At 46.9% G+C, this 24023-nt stretch overlaps 1 protein-coding gene across 2 annotated transcripts in view; it reads right to left on the bottom strand.

Annotated features, from left to right (window-relative positions):
- Positions 1–19212, bottom strand: part of GRID1 (glutamate ionotropic receptor delta type subunit 1) — a 1044532-nt gene extending 1025320 nt beyond the window's left edge. Inside the window, exons 1-2 of one of the 2 annotated variants that reach the window (XM_089780067.1) lie at positions 18668–19212; positions 16057–16212 (exon numbers count right to left, since the gene is read on the bottom strand). In XM_089780067.1, coding sequence (XP_089636193.1) covers positions 16057–16212; positions 18668–18746 — 235 coding nt within the window. In that variant the 5' untranslated portion in view covers positions 18747–19212. The remainder of the gene's footprint in view (positions 1–16056; positions 16213–18667) is intronic. The other variant, XM_075934836.2, reaches the window with a different exon arrangement.
- Positions 19213–24023: the final 4811 nt, after the last annotated feature.

Here is a 24023-nt window from a genome sequence, read left to right as displayed (position 1 = left end):
CCCTGGCAGTGCTGGGGCAGCAGAGCCCTCTGTTGATGGACCCTGGAAAAGCCTCAGAGGTCAAGGAGAACAATTTTCTCCCTCTTCCTTATGCAGGTTGGACCTCCCTGATCTGTCTGTCAACAGGTGAATGAAACTGACCTCCCATGGTCCAGCAAACTACCTCATTCAGGACCAATCAGGTTCCAATGGTGCCTGATCAGGGAGGTCCAACCTGCACAAGGAAGAGGGAGAAAATTGGTTCTCCTTGACCTCTGAGGATAGGACAAGAAGCAATTAAATTAAATTGCAGCAAGGGAGGTTTATGTTGGTCATTAGGGAAAACTTCCTAACTGTCAGGGTGGTTAAACACTGGAATAAATTGCCTAGGGAGGTTGTGGAATCTCCATCACTGGAGATATTTAAGAGTGGGTTAGATAGACATCGGTCAGGGATAATATAGATGATGCTTGGTCTGTCATGAGGGCAGGGGACTGGATTTGATGAGCTCTCAAGGTCCTTCCAGTTATACTATTCTGTGATTCTATACTATGTATGAGTAAAGAAAGTAACATAACATAAGCCCATGGTATTAAATCTTTGATGAAAAACAGGGTGAAATAATCTGGTATTCCAAGAGAACAGTAAGCCAATCCTGCAGCCACTCAGTGAATTAAACTATCTTGAAATCTATGATTCTTTCATACATAGCGGTTGCTAAATCAAGGTATTAGCAGGTTGGGTATTAGCAGGGAGAACAGAAACAAGGTAAGCCTGTAATATAGGTTATTTGTAGGTCATATGCTGTCATCATTCAGTATTGTCTTGTCTAATGTTTTCCAGAAAATCACCCAGCTTGTTCCTACTCCAGCCTTTTCAGAAACTTTTCCTACCACAGATCGCAGGGATGCAGCTCCACCTAGGTAGGAGCAATAGTTTAAACAGGTCTCCAGGCAACTCCAGCATTCTAGTCACTATGTCACCTAAACTTCTTAGCCACTCTATCATGTACACCTGCTCTGAGAAGCCTAGAGCAGCCACCATCTTGGCTAACTAACTGTGCCAAATTGGATACTCACCATTAGCAACACTAGCTAACAGGGTAACAGAGAGAAACAAGCCCTCTGCAAAGAAGGGCCATTCGTGGAGCTCCACTATGATAGTAGCAGTGGGAGTTTTAGAATAGATGGGGTACCACCATTTTTAACTATTTAAGAAGTTTCAGTAAGTTTTGAATCATTCCTCAGTGATTTGGCTATTTTTGTTTTTCTAGTGAGAAGTTACAAGTAGTCAAGCAGCTATTAACTGATGAGAGATTAGTTCTTCATTTCCTTTTGTGTGCCCATCTCTACTTGGAAGTCCCAAGGTTTACCGAAAGACCACCTGGTAACAATTTGTCATTCTTGATTATGGATTGCATTCCAATACTCTCCAATGGGTAGATATGTCCAGCATATTTGCATAAAAATCTCCTCTTTCACCAACATTTATCCCCATTCAGAGTGTCTTTCTCCATGGAGAGAGAGAGAGAGAGAGAGAGAGAGATGATACTCCATGGATGTCATGTGTGGGAGGCAACACAGAACTTGGAAATTCAATACATTTTTTTCTGATCTGTATCTTTATGAATGCATTATATTACATGGCCAAAATAACATGGCCCTGTAATATAATGTAATAATATGGCCACTTCTGAAGGATGCAGTTTGAGAGGGAAGGAAATTCATCCTAGCGCACGATGCTCTCCACAAAACTAAAAAAGATGCAATTTCAGAATGGCAGACTACCAGGTGCAAGATATCCTCACATATTTGCACCTACAACTGAACAGTGAATGCCTCAAAATACACAGCTGAAATTAGCTGTTTGGGTACCTGGATTTGTTGCATGCAGTTCATAGGCTGCATTCATCCTCAGCCTAACTGAATCCGCCCCCCTTTATGAAATCTTGGCATATCTTTTTTAAACTGAAGGAAACATGGGGTCATTGCCACTAACATAACACAAAAATGCACAGGAGGGAAGAGAGGGAGATTTGAAAATGTTTCCTTTAATTTACAGACTAACTCGGCTACCCCTCTGATCCTTTTGTGAGGCATTCTAGTCAAAGACTGTACCAAGCCATACAACTAAAAAGCATAAAAGTGCAGGCAGAAGGAAATGACAGTGTCACAGATGCCTTCACTGTGGCAGTCCTTAACAAGTCTCAGTTTGGTCTCGGAAGGCATAAGGAGGTAAAAATGTTAAGCGCATTCATCCCACTGAGCAACAGCTTTTAACCACAGTAGACTAGTTAGAAAATGTGTAGCTACACAGTCAGGTCTGTAGGACTAGGGGAGTGATCCCCTGCTTAAACTATATCTGCCTGGTTTTGAGAAGGCATTGAAAGCTCAGAATGAAACTAGAAATGTATATAACAATTTTATTTTCACTCTGGAGAACTCAGAGTTCAACTATCAGAAAGTTCTAAACAAGACAGTATACCCCAGTGAAATCTATGCTCAAACCAGCTGCAAGAGAATAGTAGATAAAGGAGATGCTATACAATAGTGAAAGACACATGAGAAACAACTAGCAAAAAAATCAAAGGATAAGGCATTAATAAAAACCAATCCTTTGCAAGTCTAGCAGACAGAAGCTGCAAGGCTTTTTATATTTACTATTAAATACTTAATACTTTATCTCCCTTAAGTACGGGGCATCACAGTATTTCTTAACCAACCAATGCATTTTCCCACCCTATGCAGTCAAATCAATACAATTGTATATTGCTTTAAAAAATCACTTCATATGAACAAGGTTATATTAGAACTCCTGTGATTCATTATGGTTTGCAATTCTGCCCCCATCCCCACACTTCTGCCAGCGTTCGGGCAGTAACCATCTTTAAGAAATACAACATAGTGAAACAACAGACTCACACCTGGGACCATGTTTTCATCTAAAACAAGTCTGAGCAAAAACGGCCCACGAGTCCCCTGCTAAGCTGCCAGATCCACCCATGGACACACTGGGGAGCTTCAAACAGACTCCCTGCCTGCCCCTCATAAGCTGAGAAAAGCGGCTGCTGCAAGGCTCTGTTTGAACAGCTGAGAGCCCAGGGGTGGGGGAGAGAGGCTTCCCGCACTGCCCCTGTCCCCACTACAATCCCTTTAGCTAGTTTCCATAGGCAGCTTGGGAAGCACCCTTCCCCCCTCCCTTGGGCCCTAGCTATTTAAAGACCACATGACCCCTGCAGCCAGTGCAGGGGCGGGCAAGGCAGAGACTCTGCCTGAGAGGGCTGCTGGGTAGGAGTCAAGCAGGTAGGTCTCCAGGCCAGAGTCTGCCTCTGGCACCCCAGCCTCTGGCACACCAGCCCTACATAACCCAAACCCTCTGCACCCCCTCTTCAACCATATCCCCTCCCAGATCCTTCACCCTAGTCCCCTGCCCCAGGTTACAACCCAAACCTCTGCACCCTAGTCCCCTATCCTTCATCCGAACTCCCTCCCAGACCCCACACCCTCTCCTAACCCTCAATCCCTTACCTTCCCATTGACAGCAGCTGCTGCTGGGATCAACCTCTTTCTGCAGCAGGCCCAGGCTTGCTCTGAGGGATGCGTAGCATTCTCGGTCTGCTGGAAGCTCAGGCCCACCACAGACAGAGGCTGCTTCGCGGCAGCTTTACCCTCCCCCCACCACTGCCTCTGACAGAGACAGCAACTGTGGGGAGGGCAGGTGGCACTGCAGAGCAGATGCTGGGGGAAAACAGCTTTTAAGGGGGGAAATGCATGTAGTTGACAATATTAACTGATGAGCTTAAGCGACGAGGAGTCCTGTGGCACCTTAGGGTATGTCTACACTACAAAGTTAATTCGAACTAACAGACGTTAGTTCGAATTAACTTTCATAAGCGCTACACAGGCAAACCGCTAGTTCGAACTTAATTCAAACTAGCGGTGCGCTTAATTCGAACTAGGTAAACCTCATTGTACGAGGACTAACGCCTAGTTCGAATTAACTAGTTCGAATTAAGGGCTGTGTAGCCACTTAATTCGAACTAGTGGGAGGCTAGCCCTCCCCAGCTTTCCCTGGTGGCCACTATGGGCACCACCAGGGAAACTCTTCTGCCCCCCTCCTGGCCCCGGAGCCCTTAAAGGGGCACGGTCTAGCTAAGGTGCCCATGCCAGGTGCAAGCCTGCCAGCACCCAGCCAGCAGACCCTGCACCTGGCACGGCACGAACCAGCCACCCGCTGCCACTCAGCCCTCCGCCTCTTCCCGGGACCAGGCTGGTGGCTCCCAGGAGCCTGCCCATGGCCGCAAGAGGCAGGCACCCGCCTGGTCTAGTGCGGAGATCGTGGACCTCATCCACAACCTCCGCACTAGGCACAGGAAAGTGGCCATCTAGGGCTGGATAGCTGCCAGCCTGGCCACCTAGGAGCACGTCTGCATGAAAATCAGGGTGATCCAGTGAGACCACAGATCCTGAGCCCTGAGCTTAGAATGGCTGTACTGGGTCAGACCAAAGGTCCATCTAGCCTAGTAGCCTGTCTGCCGACAGCGGCCAACACTAGGGACCCTGGAGGGGATGGACCAAAGACAATGACCAAGCCATTTGTGCCATCCATCTCCAGCCTTCCTCAGAGGCCAGGGACACCATTTCTACCCCCTTGCTAATACCACTCCATGGACCCAACCTCCATGAATGTATCTAACTTCTCTTTAAACTCTGTTATAGTTCTAGCCTTCACAGCCTCCTGCAGCTAGGAGTTCCACAGGTTGACTATTTGCTTTGTGAAGAACTTTCTGTTATTAGTTTGAAGCCTGATACCCATTAATTTCATTTGGTGTTCTCTAGTCCTTCTATTATGGGAACTAATGAAGAACTTTTCTTTATGCACACTCTCCACACCACTCGTGCTTTTATAGACCTCTATCATATCCCCCCTCAGTCTCCTCTTTTCTAAGCTGAAAAGTCCCAGTCACTTTAGCCTCTCTTCATATGGGACCTGTTCCAAACCCCTGATCATTTTAGTTGCCCTCCCGTCTTCCACCTCCTTTTCCCAGTCTCCCCGAGTTTTGTTCAATAAAGAGTTTCTATTTTTGAACACACGTGTCCTTTATTTTGTACATCAGGAAGGGGGACTAGGGATGGGTAAGTGGAAGGAGGTGAGGGAGGAATGGGGTATGAGCCCCCAATGGGGAGCACTGGGGTGGCTCTGCGGGCTCCTCAGGGTGGAAGCTCTCCTGCAGCCCCCTGATTGACACCCCCCCGGATGGCAGCCTGCGGCAAGTGCAGCCGGGCTGATGGCCAAGTGCTGTGATGTGCCGAGTGTGGGCACTCTAAGCCAGGACTGCTTTGCAAGCGGGGAATCCCTGAGAACTGTCTGTCCGGGGTGGGGGTCAGGTCCCTTTAAGCACAGCCCACGGCTAGCCTGAGACAGCAGCTCCAATATTTTCGAATAACTATTGGATCTTCTCCACACAACGCACAGTGAAAGTTAAGAAAGTTAAGATGGCCAAAAAAAAATTGTACTACTAGCTTTTATGCCCCAGTTGTGTTTAAACACATTCAAATCGACTTCTAAACTGTTTTAATCACACAGAAATGCACATACTTTTTTTCTTACTTTAAGCAGCCATATTTTCAATACGGGCTAGAAACTGGTTAAGAGTTGTATTTTGGACACCGGTGTCAAACACATATTTATCATCAAACTGGTCTCTCCCAGAGTAAGTTCAGAAATGGAAAACTTTGTCTAAATATTTGTCTTATCTGCAAAAGAATTCCTTATACCTTTGAGTTATCAAGCTTCTTAACTCCAAAAAAAAGTGTAGCATTTTAAGGAATTGCTAAGGTCACTGATAAAAAAATTCTTGACGGCTATTTACAATTAAAATGATTTTCCCCTCAATTAAAAGCTAAGTGCTGGATGCCAGAAATAAAAAAAAACCCTCCACAGAGTGTAATTCCAGTACCTGAGCACAAATATACAATCAAGTCCTATTTTATATATCCATAAAAGACTCCAGATTTCAATGTTGTTGTACACCTCTGCTGCCTCCATTTGTCTGTTTCACTCGCTTATTGCATCTTGTTATAAAATTAGCTTGTGAGTTCTATGGAGCAGTGACTGTCCCTTTACTGCTTATTTGCACAACCCTTAGCTACAGATGTAAAATAACATTTCAAAAGTTAACCAGTCTAACATTATGTTTAACCGATTAAGCGGGATCCTGTGAGCAGGGTGGAGAGGACTGCTCAGTCTGGGCCAAGCCTGCCACACCACGCTGTGGATAGGGGGCCGCTCCAGTTGGGCTGGACCCACCATGCTGCACCGCAGATGGGAGGCTGCTCCAGCCCAGCTGAGCTGGATCACTCCCCACTCACAGTGTGGCACAGTGGCCCAGCCAGGCTGGAGTAGCCCTCTGCCCACAAAAAGATGTGGGTGGTGGGGCTGCTCCAACCCAGTTGCGCCCTGTTGTATCATGCAAACAAGGTACTAACAAACTTCAACAGGCCTTTATTTAACAAAGGCCTTTATCTTTACAAAGCTGCTGCTGCACCCCTCTGTAGCTCTCACTCATCCCTGGCTCATCTCCTCCCCCCTCCTTCCTGTTTCCTGTGCTTCCAGACTCCCAATAGCCAGTGCTCCCAATTCTAATAATTACAAGCACCATCTAAAACACCACATTCCCTCCTCTCAAAGGAATCAAAGGTTCCTACAATGTCGATCGCAACTTTTTCCCATGCAGAATAAGGAAGAGGAATAGGCTGTAATAGTGGGGTATATGTCACTGCTGTCTCATGCATTTGGCAAGTGACACAGGATTTTATGAATGCTTCGGTTTGGGAGTCCATCCCTGTCCACCAATACAGATCCCATAGTCATTATTTGGTTCTGACAATTCCTTGATGAGTATCATGTGCCAGGTGTATGAGTTTTGATTGTAATTCTTCTGACACAAGTAGCTGGTGTGTACCTCGTAGCACACAGCCATCAAGAAAAGAAAGTTCATCCCGAACTCTAAAATAAGGCAGCAAAACAGGTCAAGGTTTTTAGGATCACTGAGCCATCTCTTTGTCAGAAATTCCTGTAGCTTTTGTTGAATTGGACATGCTGAACAAGCAGCTTGGAATTGTTCTCTTGTAGTTGCAGTAAGAGTGCTTGTAATAAGTGCAACTACTTCATCCTCATCCTCCGGTGGACCGTCTGGTGAAGACAAAGGCAAGTGACAAAAGCAATCAGCTATCACATTTTGGTTTCCAGGCTTATATTCCAGTTCATAACTGAAAGAGAGTAGTCTTGCAGACCATCTAGCAATACAATTTCCTGCTCTTCCCAGTCCTTTTGTAGTTAGCAAAGATGTCAAAGGGCTGTGGTCTGTGCGCAACTTAAATGTGCGGCCCCACAGATAAGTTCTCCATTTTTCAGTAGCCCAGACACAAGCAAGTACTTCTTTTTCAACTGTAAATATTTTCTCTCGGCATCATTCAATATCCTTGAAGCTAATGCAACAGTCCTCTCTGTGTTGTCCTCATGAAGTTGTATGAGGGCAGCCCCAAGTCCGTAATCAGAAGCATCAGTAGTCACAATTGTGGGCAATACAGGACTGAATAGTGCAAGTACTGGACTATGTACAATCAAGTCTTTCACAGTTTACAAACTAGCTTGTGCATCCGTTGTCCACACCAAGGTTGAACTTCTCCGTAGTAATTCTCGTAACGGTTCAATGACAGTTGCTGCACCCCTCTGGAGCTCTCACTCAGCCCTGGCTCATCTCCTCCCCACTCCTTCCTGTTTCCTGTGCTTCAAGACTCCCAACAGCCAGTGCTCCCAATTCTAATAATTACAAGCAGCATCTAAAACACCACACGCCCGCTGCACTGCATCACATTGTGGGTGAGGGGATGCTTCAGCTAGGCCAGGCCTATCACACCACATCTTGCCATGGATGAGAGGCTGCTTTACCTTGGTTGAGCCTACCACGTCCCACACAGGGGCTGTTCCACCCTGCCTGGTTAACCGGATACCTTGGTGAGCATGCCAGTAAGGGTGATGCTTACCAGGTAACTGGTTAACCAATTTATACCCCTACGTTAGCAAAACTACGCATGACTAAAATACAAATTTTACTGAGACAGGAAGTTTTCCCCCACAAAATGACTAGAATCTTATTTCAGAATTAGGCTCCAGGTTAACTGCTATGCTCAGGAATTTATAAAACTAACAGCATGGAAGTCTATCTAAGACAACAGAGAGAAAGAGAGAAAGAGACAGACTCGGCTTTCATTTACCTGTTGCAGTTACTGGGGATTCTCCATCACTATATCCTGTTGAGCAAAAGTCCCTATAACTTTTTCCAGCATCTAAAGTATGTCTGCGTATCTCCTACTTTTGAAAATGGACTGTTTTTGGAAAATAAAATATTTTAAGTAGGTCATTTTTCCTGGAAATGAACTAATCCTATTGAAAAAAATACTGCTGCTTTTTAATATTTTCCCACCCATGCAAAAAAAAAATCTTACCTGTATACTAAATATCAGGGCAGGGGACTGGACTTGATAACCTCCTGAGGTCTCTTCCAGCTCTATGATCCTATGATTCTAAGGCTGCTATCAAATCCCCCCTCACTCTTCTCATCTGCAGACTAAACAAACCCAAATCCCTCAGTCTCTCCTCATAAGTCATGTGCTCCAGCCCCCTAATAATTTTGGTCGCCCTTCGCTGGACCCTCTCCAATCCACATCCCTTCTACAGTGGGGGGCCCAGAACTAGACACAATACTCCAGATGTGGCCTCACCAAGTGTCTTGAAAAGTATTATCACTCATTAAATTCCTGTTCATGTAACAAGGTTTATTACCCACTTACACAGTGAGTGTTTAGTTTTCATAATGTTACCTTAGTACTGCTGAAATGAAGTGTCTTTTTGCACCTTTGATTTACGTAGGACTTCAGGAATAATTCAGTGTTACTGGGTAATGCTGTTTATAAAGGTTCTTGAGACAGAAAATAATATTGTGTGCCTTGGTTGATTCTGAGAGCTCCTCCGGCACTACTTTCCTCTTGCTCCATTATCGTTAGGGGAACAGGAAGAAAAGCAAGCTGAGTATCAGATTTTGTCTACACTGCAGGGTTTTTGCGCAAAAAGCTTTTTGCAGAAGAGATTTTCTGCAAAAACATATTGTGCAAAAGCGCATCTATACCTCAAAAGCAGATTGCAAAAGCTATGAGCTTTTGCGCAAGAGAGCGTCCACACTGCAAGGACACTCTTGTGCAAGAAAGTTCTGATTGACATTCACAGATCAGCCATCAGAGCTCCTGTGTTTTTTCTGATAGGCTCTTTTTGCGCAAGCAACCCCTGTTGGGCATACACACCCACCTTTCTGCGCAAGAACTCTTGCACAAAAAGGAGTTATTCCTTGTAGAAAGAGGTATACCAACACTGCAAAAAGCCCTCTGTTCTGCCATTTTACTGTAAATTTTCTTGCACAAAAATGCGCTTGAGGTGTGGACGCTCCACAGGTTTTTGCGCAAAAATGGCTGGTTTTGCGCAAAGACCCTGTAGTGTAGACATAGCCTCATTGTGCACGGCTGCTGTCCCCCACCCGCTCTCTCAAAACTCCGCCCTTGAGTATCACACTGGCTCTTTTTACTCCAAATCATTTTGTATTACACAGAATCCTTTACAACACTGATTTCCATGGCACCACTTAGAAAGACGCTGCATAGGAAGAATATTGTGGATGTCAGTGCATTTTATGTATGAATAGCAACATTCTGTGAGCTGTATGAACAGATGATTTGCTCCAGGTTATTTTGACTACTGTAAGCAAAGTCCTACTGAAATGAGTAGAGCATCTGCACAACTGATTACAATGAAACTTTGAATAGTAAGAAGGACACCATGTTATATTGTGCACAATACAAATAGCCTGGTTACTGGTGCATCCCATGCATCATTCTGTCAGCACATGGACTAACAGTTGAAAAGGAAAGAAACTGAAAGCCAAAAAAGAAGGGGGAGGGAGGAATCTGACTTGAACAAATAAAGCTACCAGTCTGTTTTTAACTCACCCAGGCAAGATACTGAAACACACAGGATGAAGATCAGATCATTTTGAGGTCCCAGAGAGAAAAGGACTGCATACACTTTAACAGCTAGGCAGCAAAGGATGATTTTTCAATGTAACTGTATCATTTATTTTACATTTCCTCTAGTCTCCACTGTGTGTTCAGAACTCCAAGAATTGCTTCTAAATTTGGAAACAGTCAGGAGTCCTGTGGCACCTTAAAGACTAACTGATTTATTGAGGCTTAAGCTTTTGTGGGTCAAAACCACTTCATCAGATGCACCAGAGGAAGTGATTTTGACCATTAAAGGTCAAAGGATCATTAAAGGTCAGGTCACAGGACTCCACGTTTTTTTCAGATACAGACTAACAAGCTACCCATCTGAGACGTCTAAATTTAAGTGTTCACTGCCCATTAGTGGGTATATCCAAGAAAATCTGGGTCCTATATTTCTTCAGACACTAAAGATGTGCTGTGGTGCTTAATTATCTGTACCAAAAAGATTAACATCTGACCAGAATCCTTTCTGTGGTTTCAATGCACAGTTTCTATAGTGAATTAATACTTCGGAAAGATTATTCTTTCCTAGAGGTACCACTTCTCCTGCAGGATTAAAAGGGAAAATAAGAAAACTACCAAGTCAAGATAAGAAGTATTCTCCAGTTTGGTCACGTTTCTCAGAACAATTAGATTTACTCATCAGTTATATCTCAATATGGTCAAAACAGTTTAAAGCTTTTTCTCCTCTTGAAAAGAGGACACACTGCTGGACGCACCTGTTCAATCAGCCATCTACTGTCACTTCCACGAATATGAATAAACTCCAACATATGACACTGACATTCTGAAATGTAAGAAGAGCTGATACTTCCATTAATCATTCTCAATAATCAACCCAACTGTTTCTTGGGAGGGGAGAAGGTCTTTCTCTACAGTTTGCGACTATGTATTTTTCCCATTAACAAACACCTTTCATACTTCCTTTTCAAGAACGTAAAGGTATGTCTACACTTCATGCTTATTTCGGAAAAAGCTATTCTGGAAGATATATTCCTGAATAGTTTATTTTGAAATAGAGCATCCACCTTACAAAGAAGCCTCAAAATTAGTCCAAGGCAGATTCCCCTAATGAGGATGCACTATCTTGATTTAGAGCCCCAGGAGGCACTGGGGAGGAATAACTTAGAATGGTCCTAGCTATTTCGACATAGCAGCAGGGGAGCATTCAAAAACACCCTCCTCTGAAAGAGGTTTTTTGGAAGAGGTGTTATTCCTCATGGAATGAGGTTTACTAGTGTCAGAAAAAGCCCTCTGTTATTTCAATTTTCTTTTAAAATAACACAATTGCTGTGTGGACGCTAGTACTGTTTTTCTGGAATAACAGCCGTGATTCTGGAATAACAGTTCAGTGTAGACACACCCTAAGACTTGATCCAAAGTCCACTGAATAAACATCATCTATGTCAATAGGCGTCGGATCAGTCCCCACCCCGTTGCTGGTTTGGTTTTACAGGACAGTAAGGAAGCATAAAGGTGGCATAAATATCAGAAAGAATTGTTTGAGGTTTATAAAAATGAATATTTGATGCAATTTTGTATCCATAATTTTCATGTACACAAGTTACACCTAAATGCATATGTATGAATGTAAATTTTCATATAGAAAAAGATTACTTTCCCTGTGCTCTGTAATGTTAAGGGTAAAACTAGTGATGAATCATTTTTAAAAATAGTCTTGTCGGGGGTTTATAAATAGCTCTCTTTTCTAGAGTAATTATTATTCAGAAGCATTGCTGCTGAAATAACACAATAATCAACCTTGGCTTCTTCATCAAACCCCAATAACATCTTTTTAAGGTCTTATTTGTAAAGGCAAGCTGATTAATTTCAAACATTTTCCTTTGCAAAAAAAGTTAATTGAAATGATTTACCTATGTAACTACTTGTCAGATCTTATAAATGCTAGGAAAATGTTAAGCCAGTTACTTAGCTACCCCATTTACACGTGAAACCACAGTGAAATCAAAGACTATGTAATAAAACAGCTGTTTTTCTAACCACTTTCCAAGTATTCTCCCTACTTTAAAAACTTGCTTCTCCATTCATCCATAACAAAAGCGGCTAACATAACAATGAAGTATTATTAAACACAACAGCAAACTACCACGACAGCATTATCTCCATTCCAAATTGACTTCCTCTCACTGCCTCAACCAGTCTTTATGGGTATGTCTACACTACAAAGTTAATTCGAACTAACAGACGTTAGTTCAAATTAACTTTGATAGGCACTACACATGCAAACCACTAGTTCGAACTTAATTCGAACTAGCAGTGCGCTTAATTCGAACTAGGTAAACCTCATTGTACGAGGACTAACGCCTAGTTCGAATTAACTAGTTCAAATTAAGGACTGTGTAGCCACTTAATTCGAACTAGTGGGAGGTTAGCCCTCCCCAACTTTCCCTGGTGGCCACTCTGGGCACCACCAGGAAAACTCTTCTGCCCCCCTCCTGGCCCCGGAGCCCTTAAAGGGGCACGGGCTGACTACAGTGCCCGTGCCAGGTACAAGCCTACCAGCACCCAGCCAGCAGACCCTGCAATTGGCACAGCTCGAGCCAGCCACCCGCTGCCACCCAGCCCTCCGCCTCTTCCCGGGACCAGGCAGGCGGCTCCTGGGAGCATGCCCAGGTCCACAAGAGACGGGCACCGCCCGACCTCATCCACGACCTCCGCACTAGGCACAGGAAAGTGGCCGTCTAGGGCAGGAGAGCTGCCAGCCTGGCCACCCAGGAGCAGGTTGGAATGAAAATCAAGGTGGTCCACTGAGACCCCCAACCCAGAGCCCTGAGCTTAGAATGGCCGTACTGGGTCAGACCAAAGGTCCATCTAGCCTAGTAGCCTTTCTGACGACAGCGGCCAACACTAGATACCCTGGAGGGAATGGACCGAAGACAATGACCAAGCCATTTGTCTTGTGCCATCCATCTCCAGCCTTCCACAAACAGAGGCCAAGGACACCATTCCTACCCCCTGGCTAATAGCACTCCATGGACCCAAACTCCATGACTTTATCTCACTTCTCTATAAACTCTGTATTAGTTCTAGCCTTCACAGCCTCCTGCAGCAAGGAGTTCCACAGGTTGACTATTTGCTTTCTGAAGAAGAACTTTCTGTTGTTAGTTTGAAGCCTGCTACTCATTCATTTCATTTGGTGTCCTCTAGTCCTTCTATTATGGGAACTAATGAAGAACTTTTCTTTATGCACCCTCTCCACACCATTCGTGCTTTTATAGACCTCTATCATATCCCCCCTCAGTCTCCTCTTTTCTAAGCTGAGAAGTCCCAGTCTCTTTAGCCTCTCTTCATATGGGATCTGTTCCAAACCCCTGATCATTTTAGTTGCCCTCCCCTCTCCTACCCTCTCTCTTCCCCTCTCCCACCTTCTTTTCCCAGTCTCCCCGAGTTTTGTTCAATAAAGAGAGTTTCTATTTTTGAACACACGTGTCCTTTATTTTGAACATCAGGAAGAGGGGCTAGGGAAGGGTAAGTGGAAGGAGGTGAGGGAGGAATGGGGTACGAGCCCCTGATGGGGAGGACTGGGGTGGCTCTGCGGACTCCTCAGGGTGGAATCTCTCTTGAAGCCCCTTGATTGACCCCCCCCCCCCCCGGATGGCAGCCTGCGGCAAGTGCAGCCAGGCTGATGGCCAAGTGCTGTGATGTGCCGAGTGTGGGCTCTCAGGGCACTCCAAGCCAGGACTGCTTTGCAAGTGGGGAACCCCTGAGAACTGTCTGTCCGGGGTGGGTGTTGGGTCCCTTTAAGCACAGCCCTCGGCTAGCCTGAGGCAGCAGCTCCACACACTAAGTCTTAATCTGATGCCCTACTGGCACAGCTTCCAGCCATCCTTAACCTCTGTTCAGGGTCCACTCAGTGTGGACATTCTAGTTCGAATTAGCAAAACGCTAATTCGAACTAGTTTTTAAGTCTAGATGCACTAATTCGAATTAGCTTAGTTCGAATTAACTAAGCTAGTTCGAATTAGTGCTGTAGTGTAGACATACCCTATTTTAGTGCAAGTATATTTGATCCTCTCAGTGACTGGCAAAAACTAAACATACCTAAATCTGACTATCCTTCACTCTCTGAATCAAATCTTGCTCTCAGGCATGGATGAAAAAGCCTGAAGTTTATGCCTAAACTCCATAATTTTAAAGCGGGTGATTTAAGACCATGATATTGCACAACTATTACATTTATTGCAGTCCCTACACATTGTACACTGTAGCTATCAGGATAAACAGCACCTTTTTCTTAATGGGATGTTTAATATTTCCTTCCATTTTCAGCTCTTTCCCAAGTGACTTTACAGATGGAGCAAGGGGGCAGCCTAAATATTTTGGCCCCAATAATGTGTTTTGGTTTCTTGCTAATGTAACCCACACACCTAGCATGCATCTACACAGCACCGTAAATCAGAATAAGATACGCAATTTGAGCTTCGCAAATTGTGTATCTTATTTTGATGCTATTCAAAATTGCTTATTCTGTCATTTGGCACTGTCTAAAAAGTGCCAAATTTCAAAATAAAGCACTATTCCAGAACATCCCTTATTCCTTGTAAAATGAGATTTACAGGGATGTCAGAATAGCGAGCCTGAAATAACAGGCTTGCTGTGAAGATGCAGGATAGTTATTTCGGGATACTCTGGTATCCCAAAATAGTGTTGCAGTATAGACATACCCCTGATTCACTGTCTCATGTAGTGGCACTTAGACCACTTACAGTGATTGATAAGAACAAGGGAGCTCTACAGCCTTGGCTGAGAGCCGGCAGGCTTTATAGCTCAAGTGGTAAAGACTCCTACATTAAACTCCAGAAAATCCAGGTTCAAACATACCCTGAGACATTTATACAACGCACCCTATGTCTTACCATTCAGAGTTTCTGAAGCAATCCTTTGAGTTACTAGACACAAGAATCCCTGCTCTGGTGGCCTGTGTACCTGGAGTATTCAAACCAGGGGATAAACAAAAGAGGAATGGCCACATAAACCCAACCCGTTCACCCTGAATCCCTCCGGACATTACATAGTAACCACAGCGCCCTTTTATTCCAGCAGAGCAGAACTGCCCCCTGACATGGGGGGGCCCTAAGGCAGGGGCGGAGGTGTCCCCAGCTTGCCTGTTTCCAGCCCCGAGTTTCGGGACTCCCTCGCAGCACTAGGGAGCCCGCTGGCACCCCAGCCACCCCCACCATTCCTGGCGGGGGATCTACTCGCTGAGCTCCCCTAGGCTCTGGAGTGGGCGGGGAGCGCGGCCCGCCAGCGAGAGTTTGGGTGGCTGCTTCTCACTTGTGCGTGCCCCGACTGATTTCTCTGTGGGTCAGCGCCCGATGCAAGAGGCCCCCCCCTCCCCCCTCCCAGGCGCTGACAGGCCCCTTCGCCCCGATTGCCCTGGGACTGGCTCCCGCGGAACTGCCCGCGGCGCGGCGGCCCGGGCTGACACGCGCCCCAGCCTGCCGAGAGCGCCGCGGGGCTGACACGCGCCACGCGCGGAGCTCGCCTCCCCCGCCCCTGCAGCGAGCGAGCGAGCAGCCTGGCGCCGGGCCAGCCGCCCGCCTGCGCCCCCGGCTTCAGGCGCGCCGCAGCTCCCCGCCTGGGCTCGCTTGCCTTGGGAAACAGCGCCAACCGCCGGCAAGCGTCGGGCCCCGCAGAGCTGCCCGCGCCTGGGCCCCGGGCTCCCTGTGCCCGCCTCTCGGCAGAGCCCCGGGGCCGCCACGGCGAAGCTTCCCAGCGAAAGGCAGGGGGGGGAGCAACTCTTTGGGGCAGCCCCCCCCCCGTTGTTCCTGAGCAGTAGTTGGGGGAGGGGGGTAAACCAGGCGCCGCGCCAACAGCCAGTTACAGATGCACCATGTGCAACAGCCGCGCCAAACTCCCCCCCTCCCCCGCGCAGCTGCCCGAGCCCGGCTGCTCCGAGTCTCCCCCCTTTCCTCCCCCCGCCGCTTGCAGCGGCGCTCACCTTCCTGCACCGCATGGAACGGGTTGTTGGCTTCTATGAGCTTGATGGAGTAAGTGATTTTCTCGCTCTGCAAAATGTCGTCATTGAGATTCAGATCGGACACGGCCTGCTTGAAGACTTCGTCGTCCTTGGCAGCATTTCCTTCAAAAATGGCACCTGTTGGCATGACCACAGCAGAAATTGATCTTTCCCAGAAGGAGTGAGGGTGGGGCCGCGGGATTACCTGGGGAGAGGTAAGGTCTCAGAACTATTCCTGGTTTTTTCCCCCGTGCCTAAGGTTTCCTATCTATATAAACCAGCTGCATCGCGCCTCGTTCTCCCTTCCAGTGCAGAGTGTTTTAACATGGCCGGTTGAGTCTGACACTGGAGACACTGTTGAGCTGGGGTCTAATGAAGAATTACAAAACAAATTAACAAAAAACAGCGTCCTGGCTCCCACGTTCGCGATGATCATACCAAGGCATTTATTGTCCGGGAAGGTTACATCGCAGAGCCTTCAAGGACCATTCCGCTCGAGATGAGTGCAACGGGGAGGTGCAGCACAACTGGATCATCATGAGGCCTTTTCTTCCCTAGCAGGTCGACTATGCTTCACCAACCAGCACTTACTAACCAAGCCCTCTAAACAAATGTCTTTGTAAGTTGTAGTGCAAGAGAAGGGAGCGGTGTTGGAAACAACCAACTTTTGCTCGGGGTTTTTTCGGCTCTTCGCCGGGTGTATTTGGGTGTTTGATTCTGCGCTGCATACACAAAGGCACTGGCAGGCCTGAGTCAGCCTGGGCGTTCAGTAACCTGAAAGCTTCTAATGTCAGGGCCGTTGTTTATGCAGTGAACATGAAAACATCTGGCGAGCTGTGTTACATAATAGACTCGGCCTGTGTGTGCACATTCAAGTTACTCTCTTGTTTAGGCAAATCCAGACTGTTAGGTTCAATAACAAAAAGGCGCCTCCCGCCATGACATTCTTATTTATTGACACCAGTTCCGCGTCCTAAGTCGAACAAAGATCCGCGTGTAAATTCACACATGCACGTTCAGGCTCTTCCCCTTCAGTCTCTCGAGGCCGTTATTTGGGGCGAAGTGACAACGGCACCAAGGCTGAAGTTTGGGCAGGTCTGAAAGCCAAGCAGCTGCAGCTGCCCTTCGCCTGGTCCTGGGCAGGCATCTGGGGTCTGCGTTTCCTGCCTCCGCCGCTGAGAAATGGGGAGCGAGTCCTCAGCCAACTGCGGGAGAGTCGGGAGAGGCGAGTTTGCATCCGCGGTAAGTAGCGCGCTCCTGGTGCGCTGGAGCCCTGTAAGGATGCCCAGGGCCTGGGGGCTGAGGCAGCTGGGGCCTCCACGCCGCCCTGCCCCCTAGTCCCTGGGGCGCACGGGCAGCTCAGGGCTTGCCTCCCTGCGCAGCGGGTCTCTCCCTGCCGGAGCCGCAGCGCTGTCTGCTCGTCCCCTGCCCCTCGGCCTCCCGCCGATTTAAGGGGGGCTGCTTTCCGAGCATCCTCGCGCTCCCGCCGCCACATCAGGTGGTTCAAAATCCGTTCCCACCCCCACGGGCATCCCTCCCCCTCACATGGGGCCCTCGGAGGAGATGCTTCCGCTTGTGGAAACTTGTTCCATCTCGGTTTGTCCTCGGGGACAGACGCGCTCCTGCTCCGGACTAACCCGTGCCAGCCTCCCGCCTCCGTATCTCCCTCCCCCGCCCCGAGGGTTTCCTCCGGGAGGAGGCGAGTGGGGGGTTGCTGCTCTTCATTTCCCTGCCGCTCTCCATCGCCTGCTCTCCGCTGCCGAGAGCCCGGCCGATCTGCGGAGACTGTCTCCCTCTCTCCCCGCCACCCTCTGCCTGCCTGCCGGCGGGCACCTCCCCACGCTACCCGAAGGTGGCTGCAGCGCTGTGCCTCTTGCCCACCAGATGTCCCTGGACATTTCTCTGCCCTGCTCCTCGAAGCCACGCCAGTGACCCGTCCAGCGCGATGCACTGCCCGGCCTTCCCGCTGTCGGGCAGCCTTTCCCCTCGCTGCGGGCACCAGCCCTTGCAGCCCGAAGGCTTGAATGGGCCCTTGTTCAACCTGCAATAGTTGCGCGCACTCACACTCACTCACACCCCCGGCTACTGCGCATCCAGCGGCTCCTGCCCCTTTCCAGCCAACTTGTCCCTCGTGCATTCCCGTTATCGTGCATCCGCTAGGACTGCGGAAGGGAGGGGGGGGGCTGGAAAGTTTCCCCGATGGGTGGTTTCTTTTCGGTCTGTTTTGCCTTGTGCATCAGGGGCGGCGGGAGAAGGGAGAAAACCTTGCACGCAAACAGGTCTGAGCCCAGAATCTAGTACAAGAGGAGAAGCGGCCACACGACAGAAAACCTGCGCCCTACCTCCAGAGAAACCTCTGCTGCGATTCAGTGCTAACGTGCTCGAAGCATCCTCGCAATCAAAACAGGACCCCAGCCTCGCTTCCTCCTCCCCCTAACTTTGCAATTAAGAGGATTCGGGTGGCTTATTTCCCCCCCTCCCCCCGCTAATAGGGATCGCTCGCCCTCTGCCCGTGACATTATGTGGTTTTAAGGAGACACTGACCCTTTATTTGTTGCTTCTCCCCCCCCCCCCGCGCGCTCCCTCTTCTTACCAATGTGGATGATGGAGTCCGCCCGCACTGAAACGCACTGAATTATCCAGGGGAAAAGCCAGAGCATCACCACTTCCATTGCCAGCCTCTCGCACAGCACATCAGCCCGGGTTTGGTGGAGAGACAGAGATGCGGGGAAAGGAGGAGGAAAAAAGATACAAACGATTGGGAAATCCAGCCCCCGAGTCTTTCCCGGGATTGAGACGATGGAGAGAAGAGGGAGGCGGGGACGGGGGCGACCGCAGGAAAAAGGCAGGGGCTAAAAATACATGCAGCTGGGTAGATCCTGGGTGGCTGCGAGGAAGCAGCAGGGCAGAGACTTCAGCAGCAGCTCCTCGCTCCGTGTGTGTCTGAGCCCCAGCTCCCAGCAAACTGCGGAGGACCGCCCCCCCCCAGGCCACGTGATTGCGGAGCCTCGCCACTCAATATAGTCTGGGCGAAGCACACGGGGAGCTGGGGAGAGGCGCCGGGAGCCCGCGGAGCCCCGTTCCACCCCGGAGGCTGGCCAGGCGAGGGGGGCTGGGGCGGCACAAGGGACCCGGCTCGCCCTGGACGGGAGAAGGTCTGTGGAGCGGGGGAGGGGGGAGGAGGCAGCCTGGAGACGGACCTGTCCGTGCCAGAGCAGGACACCGAGCGGCCGGGAGCAGAGGGAGGCGAAGAGGCTCTCTAAGATAAAGGGGGTCCCAGCAGCCGCCCGGTCGCCTGCGGGAGCCAGCTTCCCCCAGGCTAGTGCGGATTTCACAGCGATGCGCTGCCCAGGCTGCTTTCCTGCCACCAGACGCTGCTCACTCGCGCGCCTCCGTCCGCTGGGATCCCGCTTTGCCAGTGCTGAGCAGGGGCTGGCACTAGCCTCCCTCCCCCCCGCCCGGGACTGTGCCCGGCGCCCAGGCCGAGGGGCCGGAGTTCAGAGCGTCGTTCCTGAGGATTTGGGAGCCACATGGAGGGAGTTTAATTCCTCGAACTGTTTGGAAACCCGACAGACCCTTTCCCTGGCCAGCTTGGAAATGTAGCCCCCGAGTCGCAGCCCTGCTGCTTTATTTGGCGTCGGCGTTTGCCCCGACCCGCCTCTCACAATGGAAGCGTTGGTTGGAAGTTGGAAGGTGAAGTGACCGGTTTCACCCCAAAGGGGGATTTGTTCGTCACTGGCGTCTCTAGTGGTAACGAGAAAAGGCCCCGGGAGAGAGGCAAGGTTCAATGGAAGCTGCAGACTGAGAAAATCTTAAAACTTGGTTCCTGGTTTTTAAATTTCAATGAGAAAATGAAATCGTGTTGCAAAGTCAAAAAGCGCTTGAGGGTGCAATGAGATGCTGAGGGGGCGGGGGTTCTAGGTTTCCTTCTCAAGACCAGGATCTTATTTTCCTAACTGAGAACGTGTTATTTGCCCCCACGCTGGGAGAGAGAGTGCCTCAAAGTGCTGGCTCTTTTGCTCTTTTAAAGCTCTCAATGAAGTCTAATCCAGAAATTGGACAGCTCAGACTCAGAAGACTAATTCATCCCTTAAAACAAGTACATCAGTGATTGCAGGCATCCAAACGTGATGAGAGTTTAAATATGCCAAGGATCCCGGGAAAATAAATTCATTCAGGAGCCTGAAACCGTAATTAAAACTACTGCCAGGAAAATGAGTTGAGAGCGGATGTTACCAAGATTATTAAATGGCTCTAGGGCTGAAGCCGAGACTGCTTTAGCCCCGGAGACATAGACAGGCAGTGTTTGGACATTATGAGCTGGGACCAAGATGACTGGAGGTCAGTCGTCGTGCAAGTGCAGTGACTAGAAATAAAGCATTACGGTCAGATCCTTCTCCCATTGAAGTCAATGACAAAACTGCTGCCCACTTCAATTGGGAGCAGGATTTGTCCACTGCTCGTTTGTTATCACGGCATCTGTGCATAGCCTACCAAAATATGGGCTTCTCTGGTGCTAGCATAATATTCCAATGGTCCATTTCCTCTGTCCCCAATTGCATCTGTAATTTCAGACCAATGTAGCATACATTTTATAACCATTACCTTGTTCATTTATTATTCATGTCTCCAGCTACTTCAGACTAGTTGCTTGCCTAAGAGACTGGTGCAATGAGGTCTGTAGTACAGAGAGCATTCTTCATGATGTTGTACCACAAAAACTAAGGGGTAGCTAAAACAGGCGAGCTTTACAATTGTGGGAGAGGGAGAAATTCACAAAAGGATGGAGTAGAGGAAAAGGAAGAAGGAATTGAAATGTGCCAAGGAGGATTCCTGTTCTGCAGTCTGTATCAGCCTGCTATTGAGTTTGTTATAGTCACTGCTTTTGATAAGGAAGAGGCAGGGGGTAAATGAAACATGATGCATTTTTTAAAATAAATCACCTTATAACTTTACTTATTTACAGTGTTTTGGTTTTACACATGTAATTTCCCATTGATCAATGCAAAATGATTAAATACTGTTCTCAGTAATCCATGTAATAAAAACATTTAATCCAGATAATTGGCTTCAAGGACAAAGATCAATAGAAACTTTCCTTATCTGACTAATTTAGCAAGTAAAAATTAATTCTAATTTACATTTTTTTAAATCAATATGCACTTACTGACTGATACTGTGAAGAAGGGCACTGAACTATTCTTCTGGTTACGTATGAAATAAAACACTCATAGTCACTGCAGTCATGTGCATTACGCTGTAGTATGCATAGGTGATTCATGGGAAGAAAATAATTCCATCATGTCTTTGCCTTAGTTCCTCTGACTGGAAAATGGAGTTAACAGCATGTCATTGTGAGGGAGTAGTTCAACTCGAAGTGTGTAAAGTGCTGTGGGAATTCTCAGACAAAAGGCCCTAGAATTACAAATGTCACCCTGTCTGTATATGAAGGCATCCAAACACCATTCATTTAGACTCCACGCTCTTTGGAGCAGGTTGTCTCCTATTGTGTGTCTGCACAGCACTAGTACTGTGAGCCCCTGACCTTAGCTGGGCACTGCTGTAATAAGTCAGTAATGAAACAGTAATGCCTAACTTCTCAACTAAAACTAATGAAGAATCAACCAGCCAAATAAATTAGAAGGGAAACAAAAGTGCAAGCTACTTCACCCACATAAAGGAGTGATTCCCAATGGGGAAGAGTAGGGAAAGAAAAGAAGGGAGCCTAAACTATACAATAATAGGCCACCAACTAAAAGTGATTGCAGTATGAAAGTACTTTTGTCTCTAACTGCAAATGTGAAAGACAAATAATCATAGGCCCTGTGGCCCCATTCCTGCTCCGTCCTACTGCTCTACCTTCTCTCCACTCTCACCCTCTTCTCTCTGCTTATCCATTCCAGCCAAATCCCTGACCCAAATGTACCAAATTATATTTAGGGGGAAAAACCCCACTTTTCTGACATGTATTTCTTAAGAAAACAGAGCATGCTTTCTACTGCATGCCAGGTTGTGAAGGCTGGACATGCAGCAGGGACTTAATTAAGAACACTAAATTTTGGAATACAAAATGTCACAGTTTTTTTTATATATCCTGAAGTTTGTTGAAATTTATTTGCAAAAACTTTGTAATACGGACAAGTCAGCTGTCCTGCTGAATATAACATTAAATATTATGGAATACATGTTCTGCAGCCCTTCTCTGTTTGTCAGAACAGTATAGTGTATTGATAACAAAGTTCATTGCTTTTAGAAAAAGGGAACACTGATTTATTTTGTGTAATTTTCATAACAATTTCATGTTTATGAAATGTCACTATATGTTTATGTTAAAATATATTTCCAAAATTTTTAGGCATGTCAAAGGATTTTATATCTTAGCAATGTACTGATTTTGGTGGAAGGTTCTCTTTAAAACTAGCTCATCGAATAGTCAGAAAAAGGAAAGTCATTTGTCCAGCTATCAGGAAGAAAAGGAATGCTGTCCCTTTAAGAGCTCTGTTCAACAGAGGGGTGAAAGAAAAGTAGGGATGGATAGAAAGGACAGGAGGACTTTGGAAGTAAATTTTTGTAATATAGTAACTGAAATTAAAATGTGTATTTTAGGTAAGGTGGTCGTTGAAGAATTTATTTGAAAAACTAGATATCTGAAGATTCAAGTTTTTAAGGCTAAAGCGGAATACTCAGATTGTGCATCTAAAAATCTATGCACAGATTTTTTTAGAGATACGATTTTATAATCGTCATCAACAAACTAATAAGATATTGTAAGCAAATTTTTAACTAAGGTCCTATAACATATAATGCAGGACTGTGTTTATCAGCAAATAGTGTTGAACATGCCTGTTAAATGGTTTCCTTACCACTTAATTGCTCTTTCACAGGATCAATGTTATGCTAATAGGTCTAGCAAGCTAGAAGGCTTTTCACTTTTAAATTAACAGATTCACTTCTGGGGAAGACTCACCATTCTGCAAGTTGTAACAGGTGCTATGGGAGCCTTCAGGAGCTATCAGAACGAAATAGGAAGAGTGAAGAGTTTGAGCACTTAAGACCCAGGGGAGGCATTGCCTCTTATACCAACTGCCCATGCAAATAATGCCTAAAAGAAAGTCATCCCCAGCTCATCATTATGACATCCATAAAAATAGTTTTATAATTTAAGTAAATGTACAACCTCAGCTAATAAAGGAAACCAGAACTCAAACTGAAATTGTGCTCAGATTGCCAACTGTGAACCAGCACCAGATTTCAGTGCCCCAGTCTTCCCTTTGAAAATTGGTCAGAGAGGGCAAAGAGAAATAAGAAGAGGCAGAAATCACTTGCAGTCAGTGGGCTTCTGGATGGGTATATCTACACAGAGTTCAGTGCAGCCTTGGGACCTGTACGAAGACTCCTTTAGGTGTGTGGGTTACACAGGCACACTATTGATGAAATAGGAATTCTGCACTTGGAGGGCTTGTAAGATCAAAACCTTAATGTTAGATTTTTTTTCTTGCTTTAAATCAAACTCTTACGATTATTGACTCACAGCTTGTATTGAACTTCTGTTTGGATTGCTTTGCTTTCATCATGCTTTTTACAAAGGAAAGCAAAATGAGATTAGCATTATATACATCAGAATTTGAATTCTTTAGGCCCCTTATAAGTGGAAGAGATCATTTCAGTTCCTCCGTTCGTCATCTGATCAGAATAGCAATCGCATTTTGCTAATTGCACTACATAGCTCAGACAGTACTACATATAAAAAGCTAATCCATTTGTAGGCATTTTGCATAGTAAGAATATGATGACTCACAATGTTCCATCTTCATTGTGTAGGGGCTGAGCCATGGCATATTACATAAGGGGCACCACTGAATTTACTAGAACGGAAAGTCCCGTGGCACTTTATAGACTAACAGATTTATTGGAGCATAAGCTTTTGTGGGCAAAGACCCACTTCGTCA

The sequence above is a fragment of the Pelodiscus sinensis genome, chromosome 8 (assembly GCF_052426305.1).
Source record: "Pelodiscus sinensis isolate ZL-2025 chromosome 8, ASM5242630v1, whole genome shotgun sequence".
NCBI lineage: Eukaryota > Metazoa > Chordata > Testudines > Trionychidae > Pelodiscus > Pelodiscus sinensis.
Note: the sequence above shows the minus strand (reverse complement) of the source record. Positions and strands in the feature narration are given on the sequence as shown.